Source organism: Pongo pygmaeus, chromosome 2 (assembly GCF_028885625.2).
Source record: "Pongo pygmaeus isolate AG05252 chromosome 2, NHGRI_mPonPyg2-v2.0_pri, whole genome shotgun sequence".
Lineage (NCBI taxonomy): Eukaryota > Metazoa > Chordata > Mammalia > Primates > Hominidae > Pongo > Pongo pygmaeus.
Window position 1 is genome coordinate 151,802,295 of NC_085930.1, and position 16,548 is coordinate 151,818,842.

The 16,548-nt window shown below is 44.8% G+C and overlaps 1 protein-coding gene across 1 annotated transcript; it reads left to right on the top strand.

Moving 5' to 3' along the window:
- The first annotated feature begins 770 nt into the window (after positions 1-770).
- CHST2 (carbohydrate sulfotransferase 2) lies at positions 771-2,932 on the top strand. Its single transcript, XM_054482682.2, has one exon. It carries the CDS (start codon positions 771-773, stop codon positions 2,361-2,363), a length of 1,593 nt encoding a protein of 530 aa, XP_054338657.1. The 3' UTR covers positions 2,364-2,932.
- The last annotated feature ends 13,616 nt before the right edge of the window (positions 2,933-16,548 follow it).

The following is a 16,548-nucleotide window of genomic DNA, read 5'->3' on the forward strand; positions in this document are numbered from 1 at the left end:
GGGCATCCTCCCGGTGATGGAAGCAGCCGCCGCCGCCGCTGCGGGGTCGCGCTGTGCCCCATCCACCGCTGCCAGAGAGGTGGGAAAATTCGCCGCACGGAGGCCGAAAGCGAGAGGGGCTGCGCCGCTATGCCGGGAGCTGTGTCCCATATAAGCCGCCCCCAGCCATCGCCCCCAGCCGGCTTCGTTCCCCTGAGCGAGGCAGGAAGCTGCGGTCCGGAGAGAGCGAAGGAGACGTCGCTGGAGCCGGGAGGCGCCAGGTTCGGCGGAGCGCGGAGCGGGGCTCTGGGCCGCGTGAAAGTTTTTCTTCCCGAGCTGCAGGGCGCCTGCTGTCCGGAAACTGCCCGGGGATAAGTCGGCCAACTCACCCGACCCCTCGAAGGTGCGGGGAACCCCAGCGGAAGCGAGAGGGAGCGAAATCGAGGAACGAGTGACAGCCGGACAGTCCGCCGGGCGGTGATCCGGGGCCACTCCCGGGCGCGCCCTCGGCTCCAGGTGAGCGGAGGAACCCGGCAGAACCAAGGGTGGGCGTTACTTAGGAGGAGGAGGCTGGGAGGGAGATTGGGGCGCATCCGCTCACCTCGCTTCCCCTCGCAGGTCGTTCCCGGAGCCGCTGCCATGGGAGAGCCAGCCTTGGGCGCTGGGGACCAGCCGCCGCGCCCGCCTCGGAGTCGCGGCCCGAGTCCCGGCGCCAGCAGCCAGCCCGCTGCGTCCCCTTCCCGGGCTGCAGGGCTGCCTCCGCCGCGCCGCCGGCCCGGATTGTGCCTGTGATGAGCCGCAGCCCGCCGCGAGCTCTGCCTCCGGGCGCGCTCCCTCGGCTGCTCCAGGCTGCGCCTGCAGCCGCGCCGCGTGCCCTGCTCCCGCAGTGGCCCCGGCGCCCAGGACGCCGCTGGCCCGCGTCCCCTCTCGGAATGAAGGTGTTCCGTAGGAAGGCGCTGGTGTTGTGCGCGGGCTATGCACTGCTGCTGGTGCTCACTATGCTCAACCTCCTGGATTACAAGTGGCACAAGGAGCCGCTGCAGCAGTGCAACTCTGACGGGCCGCTGGGTGCGGCAGCGGGGGCAGCCGGAGGCCCCTGGGGGCGCCCAGGGCCGCCTCCGGCCGGGCCGCCCCGTGCTCGTGCCCGTTTGGACCTCCGCACTCCTTACCGCCCTCCCGCTGCCGCCGTCGGGGCGGCTCCTGCAGCCGCGGCAGGGATGGTGGGGGTTGCGGCCCCTCCAGGCAATGGCACTCGGGGCACCGGGGGCGTCGGGGACAAGCGGCAGCTGGTGTACGTGTTCACCACGTGGCGCTCTGGCTCGTCGTTCTTCGGCGAGCTATTCAACCAGAATCCCGAGGTGTTCTTTCTCTACGAGCCAGTGTGGCATGTATGGCAAAAACTGTATCCAGGGGACGCCGTTTCCCTGCAGGGGGCAGCGCGGGACATGCTGAGCGCTCTTTACCGCTGCGACCTCTCTGTCTTCCAGTTGTATAGCCCCGCGGGCAGCGGGGGGCGCAACCTCACCACGCTGGGCATCTTCGGCGCAGCCACCAACAAGGTGGTGTGCTCGTCACCACTCTGCCCCGCCTACCGCAAGGAGGTCGTGGGGTTGGTGGATGACCGCGTGTGCAAGAAGTGCCCGCCACAGCGCCTGGCGCGTTTCGAGGAGGAGTGCCGCAAGTACCGCACACTAGTCATAAAGGGTGTGCGCGTCTTCGACGTGGCGGTGTTGGCGCCACTGCTTCGAGACCCGGCCCTGGACCTCAAGGTCATCCACTTGGTGCGTGATCCCCGAGCGGTGGCGAGTTCACGGATCCGCTCGCGCCACGGTCTTATCCGTGAGAGCCTACAGGTGGTGCGCAGCCGAGACCCGCGAGCTCACCGCATGCCTTTCTTGGAGGCCGCGGGCCACAAGCTTGGCGCCAAGAAGGAGGGCATGGGTGGCCCTGCAGACTACCACGCTCTGGGCGCTATGGAGGTCATCTGCAATAGTATGGCTAAGACGCTGCAGACAGCCCTGCAGCCCCCTGACTGGCTGCAGGGCCACTACCTGGTGGTGCGGTACGAGGACCTGGTGGGAGACCCCGTCAAGACACTACGGAGAGTGTACGATTTTGTGGGACTGTTGGTGAGCCCCGAAATGGAGCAGTTTGCCCTGAACATGACCAGTGGCTCGGGCTCCTCCTCCAAGCCTTTCGTAGTATCTGCACGCAATGCCACGCAGGCCGCCAATGCCTGGCGGACCGCCCTCACCTTCCAGCAGATCAAACAGGTGGAGGAGTTTTGCTACCAGCCCATGGCCGTCCTGGGCTATGAGCGGGTCAACAGCCCTGAGGAGGTCAAAGATCTCAGCAAGACCCTGCTTCGGAAGCCCCGTCTCTGAAAGGGGTTCCCAGGAGACCTGATTCCCTGTGGTGATACCTATAAAGAGGATCGTAGTGTGTTTAAATAAACACGGTCCAGACTCAAACGGAGGAAGCCCACATATTCTATTATAGATATATAAATAATCACACACACACTTGCTGTCAATGTGTTGAGTCAGTGCATTTCAAGGAATAGCCACAAAATACACACACACCCCTCAGAAAAGGCAAGACTTGAACGTTCTGACCAGGTGCCCCTCTTCTTCTCTCCTTTGCCTTCTCTTGTCCTCTTTCTCCTATTTCTTACCCCGTCCTCCACCTGCCTTCCATTTTGAAGTGGGATGTTAATGAAATCAAGTTCCAGTAACCCAAATCTTGTTTACAAAATTTTCGTGGTATCTGTGAACATGTAAGAGTAATTTGGATGTGGGGGTGGGGGTGGAGAAAGGGGAAGTGGTCCAGAAACAAAAAGCCCCATTGGGCATGATAAGCCGAGGAGGCATTCTTCTAAACTAGACTTTTGTGTAAAAAGCAAAGGTTACATGTGAGTATTAATAAAGAAGATAATAAATAATATTCTTTTTTATATTTGCCTCCATTACTTTGGATTCACCTGTGTTACTTGTCCTCAGCTTCAGATAGAATCTCCTTCCCTTCCCTCGTTTCCATTTTTCCAGTCTCTTTCCTGAAAGGCAGCTAAACTGGGTGGGAGCAATTTTTGCCTCCTTGGTAATAACCTGGGGGATGTTTTCTCACATGTAAATCTCAGCCTGTTAGGTGTCCAGGAATGAAACACATCTTTGAATTCTAAAGGCAGAAACCAAACAGGGCAGTGGAAGAAAAAGCACACTACTTCAACTTTGAACACAGGAAGAAGCAACTCCTTCAGGACTTGAAGGCATTTGGTTTTTCATTCCTCTTCAGTTAAAATGGGGAACCTTGAAGCAGAGACCAATGTTTTGGTCCTGAGGTTGGTTCAGAAAAAGGATTTTTAAAAAAAGTGTGTAATTTTTAAAAGTTCTGATGATTAGAACACAGACCTCAGGAAAGTAGCGTGAACATATTGCTGGCGATGGTAGCAGCTTCTTTGGTTTAGCAAAGTGACAGAAGTATCTGTTTGGAGTGTTTTTCTGACCCTGACACGGTATGTGGAGGTGGATGAAAGCAGCGAAGTTTCATCTGAGAACCGTAAGGGTTTTCCCTTTTCTTCCTTGCTTCCCATTTAAATTAGTGCAGGAGAGAATATTAATTTATAATGCTTTACTTGGGATGCCTGTGGAATATGTTGCTTTTCTTTATCATGTTTCCTAAAAGCAAATTTGCAAAGAAAGTAACATGCTGCAGACAGTATAAGGCTTCAGCCAAGAGCTTCTTTTAGATATGATAATGAATTGTGGTAAAGAGGAAATGAAAATGAACTAGTGTGTAGGATTTTGAAATTTGGTATTTTCCAAGGAGAAAACCGTTACATTTTCCTGTAGTAGTTATGATGTTGTGTCCTGAACCCATTTGGTACTGAAACATTCTGCGGAATGTTATACTATGAGAAGAAATTATGAAGCCCAAATGGGAACAAGAGACAGTGTAGTTGTATATTACAGTAAATACAGTACAAGCTCACTATCATCATGTTTTATTTTACTATGATTTTTTATGGGATCTCTGAAAGCCAACATGTATAGGTTAAATGCTGAGAATTTTATTTTAGGGAAAAGATGATAAAAATAATCTGTACGTGGGGAATATTTTAACACATGATGGTTCTTAAGTATAATTACCATTGCAATATGAAATCTAGCTACACTGGTAAGAATTCCAAGGTAAAGAAGCATAAAGGTTTAAAAAGGGGTGTATTTAGAACTGGATTTTATAACACAATCCAGAATGCTTATTTCTTAATTTACTAAAATAGTTTTTAGTATTGTGTTTCTGAAGCCAGATTACAGCTATAATACATTGATCATGTTTTCCATATTTTTGTGATAGTGCCTATGCTGAATTAGCTTCACCAGCAGTAGAATATTTGTAATAGATTTAAGAATAAAGTTAAGTGAACAAAATAAATATTAATGTTGGATGGCTATAGATGAAACAGATTTAACAGGAAATTAAGAGAGCAGCATTAAAAAGCAACCACTCTGAATAAAATAACCATTTATAAACAAATTTTGTGTGGCATTAGAATCAGCTCTTACAATCGCAGTGAAATTCATGCCTAGTTGTTGAGTGAAGGATTTTCAAGCAGTTGAATTCATTCTTCTTTCAGCTTATCTAAGGACTTGGACTGTGTTAAAGTAGAATTATGATGTTTTGGATCTTGTATTTAAAACAATATTAGATGCTAGATAGAGCCTTTGCAGCTGGCAGAGCATTTGTGGCCTCTGCTCAGATGAAATTTTAAGCTAAACACCAACAGATCCTCTGCTTGCTCTGTTTGAACAGGGTTTCCGTTCGTAATCTTGTTTTGTAGCAGCTGCATTCTCTCCACTCTGCCACTCCTGTGCTCTGTAGTTTGAAAAGGTGAATTGTTGCTCCTGGAGATTTGTACCTAGCTGCCTTCTAGGAAAGTGAGACAGGTGTTGTTCCCACTAAGGGCTGAGCTAGTCATATCAGTGACATTCAGCTTCCAAAGGTTCAAGAAGGAGAGAGAAGCATTTTTGGCATTAACAAGCTTCTGTCAACCCCTAGTGCAAGCAGACCTGTGCTATGACAAATTGCAACAGAGCCTGTGACCATTCTTGAGGCAGCAAATATGAAAGAGATCCTTTCACATTTCCCAAGCTGGCAATATGTCCGTCAGCAAGAGAAAATATTCTTTAGAGCAGGTTGTCAGGGTGATGTTCATTTTCAAATTCTGCTCAATGATAGCACTCCTTACCCCTTGACTTTGGAATGCCTTTGTTAATGAGGAAGCTGTATTTATAAAACAAAGTTTACACAGTGTGTTTAGTCAACAAATTTGAGTTTGGAACAAGGCAGAGGCACAGGCTGGGGGCTTAAATTTCAAGGAGCTCAGAGCCACTCAAAGACCTCATTCAGACTGACAGTGGATACCTTGCAGGCAGGGGCCAGAGCAAATCTATACCCTTCAGTGTCCACCACATAGTACATGATAAATATTTATTAAATAAGTGAATGAAATATGCAACTATCAAATTTTGAAAATACTTGGAGAGAGTGGAAGAATGTATTACCTGTGTGGAGAAAATGCCAGCCTGTTCAGTAAAGTTTGCTGAAGGAAATAAGCCATAGGCTCTATCTAGATGTGGGGAGTGAGCAATAGGAATATCTTCAAGATTTCCAGGGCAACTGTTTATAGACAATTTCCCAGTGATGAATTAGAGAAAAAATGCAGAATTTCTAAATTTGGAGAGGTAAATGTTTCGAAGTAAGGAATTTGATTGTTACTGTTTTCCCAGTTGCATGAACACCATAAGGGCGGGGATCAGAACAAACCTGCAGAGCAAATGTTGTCCAGGGGTCTAAGGGAGGGCTAAAAAGCTGTTTATTTTTGCAGAAGTCATGTGGCACTTATTGTTTTGAGTGCTGTGAATGTGTAGTTTGATGGACTGTGATGGAGCAAATGTTGTCCAGGGGTCTAAGGGAGGGCTAAAAAGCGTTTTTTTTTTTTTTTTTTTTTTTTTGCAGAAGACATGTGGCACTTATTGTTTTGAGTGCTGTGAATGTGTAGTTTGATGGACTGTGATGTGTTAGGTTGGTGCAAGCGTGATTGTGGTTTTTGTCATTGAAAGTAATGGTAAAAACTGCAATTACATTTGCACCCACCTAATAGATTTTCTGCAGGTGTAGGGATGGTTACTTTCAGGAAGTTTGTCCTATTGTGGGTGCTGAACGAGACAATGGCTGCCTGTTCCCATACATTCCCTGCTTGGCCACAGCCAGTTCTGTCCAGGATTTCTGTTGCACACAGTGCAGTTGCAGCTGGATTATGTGATTGGTTTGAAATTAATGTGAATTTGGGGGAGGCTATTAAATTAATATTCCCTAGGTCTTGAAACCCAGACTCTAGAGATGACTCTAGGAAGAGCAAGAGGGAAATGAAAAGTGTGTCTCATCATGTAGGCATGGTAAATAAGGACAAGGTGTCACTTTACCATCCTCCCCCCAACTTTCTTTCTGCCCTACACACAACACACATGCACACACACATACAACTGAGTTTTTGCATCGTCTTGAAGAGATCTGAATGAGAGAATGTTCCAATCCCAGCTAACAGATATGTGGTGAGGCACACTTTTGATGTCAGGCTTCTGGAGAGTGAGTGGTTGGCCAATTGTTATATTAGAAAGCCTGACAGTTCTGCGTCAGGATCCAATGGGGATAGGTAGAAAATGACAATCACAATTTGAGGAATGACTTGAGGTGTGTGATGGGATGTCCTGAGGTAAATGCACAGTTTATAGACCCCTTTTGTCCTTCACCTTGAGGAAACCCTTTTCAAATCTGTCACAGCTAAGAAAACAATTCATTCAGATACTTTCCCTGCTTTCTGGACATTCAGTTGCTACTTTTGCAGTTCAAGTATGAGCCACTGAGCTGCTCAGGTACAGGCTTTGGTACAAGTATTTAATAATTGAAATTACAGGGCTTGGCTTTTGTTACATCTGATGCAATTCTGCACATCCTTAATCAAATTATGCTAAGAAAATGTTAAACTTTGCATAACACGTTAAGTTTATAGAATTGGAAACTGTATTAACCAGTGTTTGGGGTAGGGGGTTCTGGTATTGTTTCTAAATGAAGGAGCTTTGAAGGAGCAGGAGCCTGTCTGTACACATGGTAACAGGATGATAAAGGATGGCCAAGGATAAACCTTAACTTTTGGTCAAACCAGTTATCTGTAATCAAATGTCAAAAGTATTTTTGGGCTGCTTAAACTTTTAGGTTGGTAATAGTCACCCTACCAAGTGAATGGCAATGAAAATGATCACTGGGGCTAAAAGCTGTACTCAGAACCAGTCTGTAATGGCTCCCACCCCAGGTGTAAAGACAGGGCTTGGTAGAAATTCACCTTGAAGCAGTTAGTGTTCTAGACAGGATCAACTACATAATTTGCAGGGCTCAGTGCAAAATGAAAATGCAATGCTGTTGTTGAAAAAACAATTAAGCCTTTCAAGATGGCAGCAGCAGAGAATGAAACCAAGTTTGGGGTCCTTCTGAGTGGGGGGCCATGTGTAACTGTGCAGGTTGTATATCCCTGAAGCTGGTCCTGTTTCCAGATGCAGAGGATGAAATGCCTGGCTATAGGAGACAGCAAATAATGGTGTCCTACAAGTTCTCGGAAAATGAGTGCAAAGGTATGAGTTATTGTGGGTAACTATAATGAAAGCAAAGACAAGCCAGTGCACTTTGCATGATGGAATTCCAAAGAGGTCAGTGCATACATGACAAACAATCCTTGATGATTGCAGCAAGAGATTGACAATGCCCCCTCAATCACTGGTTGGGCTTGAGAACACTCAGAACTGATCTGGCTGGAGGCTGAGAGAGCATGTGTTGTTCCTGGGATTCCTCTCACAAGAACAGATCAGATGTCTTGCATGAGGATGAAGAACATGGTGTCCTTGTCCTCTGGCTGTTCCCTTCCTTCTGTAACTTTTGTAGGGCTCTCCCTTGATTTGCGTAGTATATAATAGAGAAATTTCGTCTGTGCATGGAAAAGCAAAAGGTCAAGTCACAATAAGCTCAAGGAGTAAATGTACAAGATGTGCTAAACAAACTGATATACCTCTTTATTATGTTAAGTATAGTCAGCTAAGATTTTTTTATTATAGGCTTGATATGTCCCATTTTCCTCTGAATAACTTCTTCACACTCTCTACTGCACCCCCTGCCTCCCATTTCTTCTCCACTTTGTGACTCTCATTATTAAGACCCTGGATCTTTTTGAAACTTTTATTCATCAGCCCTGCTCCAAGATGCAGAAATGCCTTTCTGTCCTCTTATTCCCCCGACTGCCTCCTGCATAGATCTGTCAGTGTGTGCTGCTACAGATTGGAATTGTTTGTTTATAGGCCCATTTCCTCTCATGTCCTGGACTTCATATGTATGGGGCAGACAGGAGCTGAAAAAGCAAGGCAAATTAATATAGACAAAAAGGAATACCAAATAATGCCCATGGAAGGCCTCAAATGTTTTTCCACATTAATGTTTGAAAGAGAAACAAACAAATTGAAGGCCCCAAACGAAAGGTAACAACTGAATTACAGTACAACACATTTTTTGAGTTGAGTAGGAAAACGTATTACTGTAATGTTGGCTGAGGCTGTATTTATTTTTGACATGTAGAGGTCATGGCCAGTATGATCATCTTTTAACCACTTCAGGAACTGAAAAATTTTTAAGAAACAATGTAGAAGTCTAAATATTACATTTCCATTTTCAGATGTCCCAGTTGCTCTGGCAAGCTCCCAGTCTTTCTATGAATGAACTAGCTCCTGGGAGGAATTAAAATCTTTCATTTCTCATATTGGTGCTCAGTATTTTTACATGAAGGATGGTGTTACATTATTCCTCTCTAAAGGAAAATAGGAATGAAAACACATCTTCTTTCTGAGATAATAACATTCATATCAATTGTTTTTAGTCCTGTTATTTAACCAGACCTACTTGCTGGTGAGACCAGTATTCTCCCAAGGATGTGAGTTCTGAGTTCACATTATTTAGGTTAAATCTTTACTTCACATAGTTTCTCATTTATATTTTCACATTTCCCAAGTGACTTCATGTGCTGTGCTCTTTATAACTTTCTATCACCATTTTCATTTCACTTTCAAATGCCCTAAATAGCAAGAATGATGATGTGCCAGGCACTGTGCAAAGCATTTTATAAGTGTGATTCCATTGGATTCTCATCACGATTCTATGAAATAGGTATCATTATGATCCCCGTTTTATAGAAGGGAATATAGAAGGTTCAGATGGGTAATTTTCCTAAGGTCACACAGCTAGTGCATGGCAAAGTCTCTTTCTTTTTGCTTGGTACATCAGAGACTACCCTGTTTCCATTTAAGGGATACCAACAAAATAGCAAACCCTTTTTGTCCCAGTCAGTGCTTTCTGAGAAACTTGTCCTATGGCATTATGCCTTCAGACAAGGAGCAGGTGTTATCGGTATCTTTAGAGATGCATTTTTGTGCAGCAGAAAAAAAAAATTGTTAGTTTAAGTGCCTTTGGCCAAAATTCCTCTTAGAATGACTTTTGTTTAGCAAAACACTGTCCTAGGCTGTTTTAGTGATGGAAACAAGCTCTGTAAAGAACCCAAACAGGAAATTTGGGGGTTGTGGGAAAGAGCTTGAAAGAAGAGGGGAAGAGGTAAAGGGTGGAATAACAGGGAACAAACAAGACAGGATACTGGAGCCCAAGAGGGGAGATCACAGTGGCTCTCCCCAGAAGAGAAGTGAATGGCCAATGACTGGAAGAGCCAGGGCCCACGGTGGAATTGTTTGCTCAACTGTGCTGCCGTATAGTCACCTTGGTTGCCCCAAACCTCCAGTAAAGGTTTCCACATGCCTAGCCTTTAGTGAGTGGTGCTTTGAAAGTTGAAGGGATCAAGGTAGTGACAAATGGGATGACGTGGGGCAAAAACATGCCAGTTCCTACAAGGAGGTGAAAGGTAGGCGAATGCAAATTCACAGAAAGGAAATCTGGAGGTAGAGTTGGTCCATGGAAGTGTTGGTTTACCCCAAGAGGTGTCTGGGAGGGAGAAAAGTTTCTTCCCAACTGTGAGATGATGATTCTAGGCAATCTTGTTTAAATTTTACAGGACAAGGTGGCCTCATCAAAGCTTAAGGAGCAGGGTGTGTCCAGGAGGCTAATATATGGCTTGCAACTCTAAAGGCTACACAGGCAGGACTCAGTGAACAGGTGGAGATGTAGCAAAGTTAGGACATGTTGGCATGCCATAAAAGCTGTATGATAGTGTCAGCTCAGTCATTTACAAGTGTGGAAACTGAGGTGCAGAAAGGCTGAATGATGTACTCAGTGTCCCATTCCTAGTTAGAGAAAGAGCACAAACTAGAAATTACAGCCTCTGATTCCCAGTCCGGAGCTCTTTGACATGCTCTCACCCTGAGACTTTTTATTTCCTTGGTTCCTACCAGTCTTTTGGTCATTCCAGTATTTATCAATGTCTTTACAGAATGTCTGGGGATCAGAGAAGAAGTGCCCTTTGGGATTCTCCTCAAACTTTAGTAGAAGATGAGGTTGAAACTAAAGCAGACAGCTGAATAGGGTGGTCTGAGAGTGTTAGTTCAGGTTTTTTGGTGCAAAACGGACTCAACTAGATTAAGAAAATCAGGAAATTAGCTGGAAAAGATGGCAAAGCCCACACATTTGGAAGAACAGTTGAAGAACCAGGTGGGATACTCTGGTTTCCTCCCTCCCTCCCCAATCCCTCCATCCCTGCCTTCCCTCTTCCTTCCATGTTTCTTTCCCCTTCCTCCTTCCCTCTCTTTGTTTGTTGTATTTCACACATTTAGAATTCAAAGTCCTGGAAGAGACAGTTGGATCAGCTGAGGGCTGGGTCAGGTGTTCGTGCCTTGGCACCTGAGCAAGCTACCTTGACTGATAGTCCCACCAATCTGCACACAATGTGGGCAAGTGATTTTTCACAAGAAAATCAGGCTGCAATTATCAAAAGTAGGGGAAGCGCATGCCAGGTGGTCTTAACCAATAAATGTCTTCTGTATTCATTAATATACTTTATTATTATTCTTCTGCTACCTTGACTAATTGGGGATTATTTTCTTTACAGTCCACTACATACAAGCTTTTTCACTCTGCATTCCTGTGTTAAAATGTGGGCAGAGATGTGCCTCAGTAGTTAATTGGGCCACCATGCTTGTTGGATATAAATAAGACCATTCACTTACTTAGTCTTAAGTAATGCAGATAAATGGGACACCAGATGGAATTCATGTAGTGAAATTCATGCAGATACTGTATTTTATGATATGCCTTCTTTCAGGGTTTAATGATCCTGCCGCCTTATACTTTTATAATGCTTCATGAGTTTACCAAGTAGAGCAGATATTGCTGATTTCCCACCCACTGCCCATTCTCCCCTTCTTTCTTATTCGTAGAACCTTGATTTTGTTCAGGGAGGCAATATGCTCAGCTAAAAATATTTCCCAGTTTCCCTTGTAGGTAGGAATGATCATGTGACAGCCAATGAGATGTAAATGGAAGTCTGCTGGGGATATCTGGGTAAGTTTTATATATCTGATATAGGCAGAGCTTTTTCTTGCCCGTTTTGTCCTTTTTCTTTACTTTTTATTTTCTGGCTGGTCTGCAGATTGAGTATGGAAGTGGGGCCTCTACCTTGTGACTGAGAGGGAGCCAGGGGGTAAAAGCTGCTTGCAGAAAGAGGAGCCAGGGATATTGATGACATCATGAAGCCACTTCATCAGCGTGGACCACTGGTCTCCAGAATATCTATGATGTGGGAACAATAAACACTTACTTGTTTAAGCTGTTGCTGCCGACTTTGTTACTCACAGCCAAGTACAGTCCTAATGGATACAGCAAATATTCTCATTAATATTTTATTAGATCATTTGAAACTTATGATTACTGGGCAGAAATAGGATTATGATCTTTCTCTTATAGAAGAAGCTGAAACTCAGAAGCTAAGTGACTTGCTCAAGGTCACAAAATATGGTACGTATCAGATTTGATGCCCTATTTAGTGCTCTTTCTACTCAGCCAGTGGTTCTCAGCTGGGTGTGGGACGGTCCCTGCAATCTGGTTGGGGGAAAGATTGGGAGACAGCCTTTGAAATTTTTTTTTTCAATGACTAGGGAATGGGACTGGCATTTAGTGGGCTGGAAGCAATAATGCTGAATGTTCTGCCTTGCTGAGGACAGTCCCACATAATGAATTGTCCTGCTCCAAATGTTAATAGTGGTCCCCTTGAGAAATACCGAGCTAAATTAAGCCAAAGAAAATTACACACTGACTCAGAACTGAGAATAAGGCTGTCTCATAATGATACTCAATAAATGTTAATAAATGATATCACCAAGGTTGTCATCAGAATCATCATTGCTATTTTGGACATTTGTGGCTATAATGAATTTAAAGGTTGCATGATTTTTTTTTCTAGCTACATTCTGCTGCTTTTATTCAGGTGTGGAGAAGATGGATAATTGGATGATGGGTAATGCATGGAGAAAAAGTAGGAGAAATATTGAACTGGAACTCTATGAGATCAGATAGTTGAAATATATATATGGTTATGGTATGATAGAATGCAGAAATGTAGTGGGTAAGAATTCTTGAAACCTACATTTCTGGGGTGGTGAGGTTGTCACTGATCAAGAACAAGAGTAGCTGTGTTGAATCAGAGCACGAAGATGATAAGAAGCTGAAAGGCCAGGATGTCAAATGGGTTCCTAAAATGGATATTGAAATCATGAGTAATGGTAGAAAGGGTCATGGTGGAGAGGAAGTCATTGATCTGGGCACTCAAATCTTGCAGTTGTGCTTGCTTTTGAAGATGGCACTGTCCTCTCCTACAACTCATTTGGTCTTTTCTTGTTCCAGTGCGTAAACCAGCTCATTATTCCATCTGTTTGTTCAATGCCTGTGGAAGCTTCTATTCTAGCCCACACCAATGTCTCCTTTCTCTTTGCACAAATTAGCACTCAGCTGCACAGTCTTTTATATTGGCCTCAAATTATTAGATGTGTGTCAGTCTGGTCAATATGGCAATTTAATCACCTTGGGAGCAATTAAACCACAGTTTTCACTTCTTATCTCCTGCACAGGAAGTAGTGAATGAACTATTTCTGAAGTGACTGATTTGCACCATGGTGGAGGTAGGGGTGGAGGAGGGTTGACTTAAAAGCCCCCAAGAAACCAATAAGCAGTCCTTTCCAGACTGGCACTGTGTGCACTTTGCCATTTTGCCCTGTATCTGGGGACACACACACACACACACACACACACACACACACGCACATTGATAGTGTTTATCAGGTACCGGTGTCTTTCTCCATGCCCTCATTGCCCCCTGCTCATGCTTCTAAAACACCTCTTAGCACTGACTGTGGGACAGTGGCTGCCCAGCATCCAAACCCTGATTTTCTTTTGGAAATCTGTCTCCTGCTTCTTTGGTGCATGTAGTTCTGTTGGAGCTAACTCCACACACAACTCTAGCATTTGCCATGCTGACTTTCCCAAGACTAAAATGATTGGCTAAGGACGGAGCACATGACCCAATTAGAGCCAATGAGATATCTTGATATTTTTGCTAAGATTTCGGGATTAGGCAGGCATTCTTACTTAAAGAGGAGAAGACATAAGGACTGGTATCCATGGTGCCTCTAGAAGACAGTCAAATTGTGGGAAGCAGAGCCAAAAGATACGGAGAGAGAAACCACAGACTGGTGGACAAACGGAAGCTAGGTTCTGGTGAAGTCATTTTAGCCCTGCTAAAATGGGTCTGAAGTCAGCCTTACCCTTGGTTTGCAATTAGAGGAGCCAGTTACGTTTCCTTTTTGTTTGAGCCACTGTAGATTGGATGTTTTCTTCTTTATAGTGCAAAGAATCTCAACAAGTGCAGAATTTACCCAGTGTGTTATAAGCTGTTTCTCCTATTACAGGACAAGCTCCTGTAAGGCAGGGCTCTTGTCTTATCTGTGTGCTTCCAGCAGAAGGCACAGTGTCTAGCACGCGGGATGCCTCCAAACCGTGTTTATTTCACTGTGTATGGAATGGTCTCACTTTACAGCATTGCTCTTCAAAGTGGGGTCCTTGGACCAGCAGTATCAGCCCCTCTCTAGACTGCCAGATCATAATCTGCATTTATTTATTTATTTATTTTTAGAGATGGGGTCTCACTCTGTCACCTAGGCCGGAGTTCAGTGGCACGATCATAGCTCACTATAGCCTCGAACCCCTGGGCTCAAGCGATCCTCCCATCTACATTTTAATAAGATCCTCAGGTGATTCCTGTGCTTTTGGGAAGGATTGCTCTAGAGACTTATAGTCAACTGCATTTTGCAAACATCTGGCCTGGAGTGGTTGTGCTGGCATAAAGAGTACCGCCTCAGTTCAGTAATTCGGGCTGCATTTCAAGACTCTACCAGTAGGTATCTTGTCCACAGGATTCCATAAATGTACGGATAAGATGCTCAGAAAGCCAGGTGTGGCATCTGCAGTAGTCCAGTCCCACAGAGTGAGGGGGGCGAAAGACCCCCACAGCTTCACCAGGGTTGCCTGGATCCCTTGATGGCACCATGTCCTGGCAGCCTGCCAAAGGACTGAGCATTTGTTTACTTATGAATATGTTAACAACCCACTAGATTCTTCGTTGTGGGAGCCTGGAGAAGGCTAAATGAAACCTGAATTCTGTCACAGTCTAGGGAATAATACATGTTAAAATGAATTCTGGGCTTCCATCCTGCAGCATTTTAGCCATGTGGCTAGGTCCAGAATTCGATTCTTAGAGTCTTTTCAAGTATATGATATTAGGAGGGATGAAGGCAAACAAGCGTTGTATAAATCACATAAAAAGACTAATATTTCCATTTCTGAGCTTGTGTTTGGGTGATGAGAAAGTTTGGTTTGTCAGACACCCTACAAATTACATTATGTATAAATGACAATGTAAATCTATTCATTTCTTTTCTGATTTCCGCTTATCCCCTTTAGTAAGAATATATTTCTTACCCTAAGAGTTTTACACCCAGCTATAACACATTAATTTTGAGTGAATTTAGAAAAACAGGGTCTCATCTAAGGAACATACATGCATGTTTCCATACATACGCATATTGACATAAATGATTTGCACAACTTTTAATAATGTGAGACAGAAAGAATGAGTCACTTCTTTCTGTAACTTAAGAATTTGCTTAAGAATGCATGTTAGGAAGCTTCAAGCTGGGGGCAGGAGAGGAACACATTCATATCCCTTGTAGCTGTGGTTTGCTCTCCTGGAAGTGGGAGTGATGACTAATAGCATTGTCTCTATGGGGAGGTGGTCCTGGCATTGCCATTGGCAGTTGCCCTTCCAGGCTTTTCAAACCATCTGCAATAACTTCTGTCTTCTGGTCATTACTTCTTCCAGTCCCCATTCTACAGACTGTGGGTCAGTTCTCTAAGTTACAGTAATGTTATGATTCCCCTTCTCCCTGCCAAAGTATCAGAGGACTTCCAGGAGGTCTTAATTGCTTATAGATGGTTACCTCACCACTCTGATGAAAATATTCTGGTTGTGGTAACTTGCATTTTAATATCCAACATATTACTCTTTCTTTGTTTCTTTGTGGCAGGTTAAGTACTTCATTTATATAATTTTTGACAGCCAGCATGGTCTATAACTCCAGTAAATGGCAGAGAACAGAGCTACCACATACTAAACAGAACACATTGTGAAACACACTAGACTTGGGGTATCCTGGAGGAGCACACATTGGGCAAGAGTAATCTCTACAGTTAGCCACCCTGGCTCTCACCACTGAGTGTGGGGAAAAATCCACAGAGCATGGCAATAGATGGTTAGCTATCCATTATATCTAGCTCTCTAGATACACACACACTCATGTGTGCACAAACGTGCATGTGTGTGTGTATTTGTAAGGAGGCTGTCTCATAGACAAATAGCATTTTAACATATCAGAGCTGTGCAAGGTGAGGCTAAACAGGGGTCGAGTGCACTTAATGGTCAGTCGGTGCAGATGAATGCGTTTTGCTCAGGGAGAAGTACCAACCCTTTTAGATTAGCTAAGATGATGGTTTGTTCACTTTTTTTTTTTTTTTTGAGATGGAGTCTCGCTCTTGTCACCCAGGCTGAAGTGCAATGAAGCAATCTCGGCTCACTGCATCCTCCACCTCCTAGGTTCAAGCGATTCTCCTGCCTCAGCCTCCCGAGTAGCTGAGATTACAGGTGCCTGCCACCAGGGCTGGCTAATTTTGTATTTTTAGTAGAGACGGGGTTTCACCATGTTGGCCAGGCTGGTCTCGAACTCCCAACCTCAAGTGAACCGCCTCCCTCGGCCTCCCAAAGTGCTGGGATTACAGGCATGAGCCACTGTGTCCAGTGGTTTGTTCACTTTTAAAAAGCAACTTTATATTGGCAATGAATGAGTAGCAAATATTTCCTTCCTTTGACATCCAGAGGATGATTGTTTGCAATCTTGATGTAGTGCCCTGTTCTAGCCACTGTGCTGTGCA

Bases quoted from the DNA above. Each gene is read 5' to 3' on its own strand.
- CHST2 (XM_054482682.2), top strand. From the start codon at position 771: ATGAGCCGCAGCCCGCCGCGAGCTCTGCCTCCGGGCGCGCTCCCTCGG.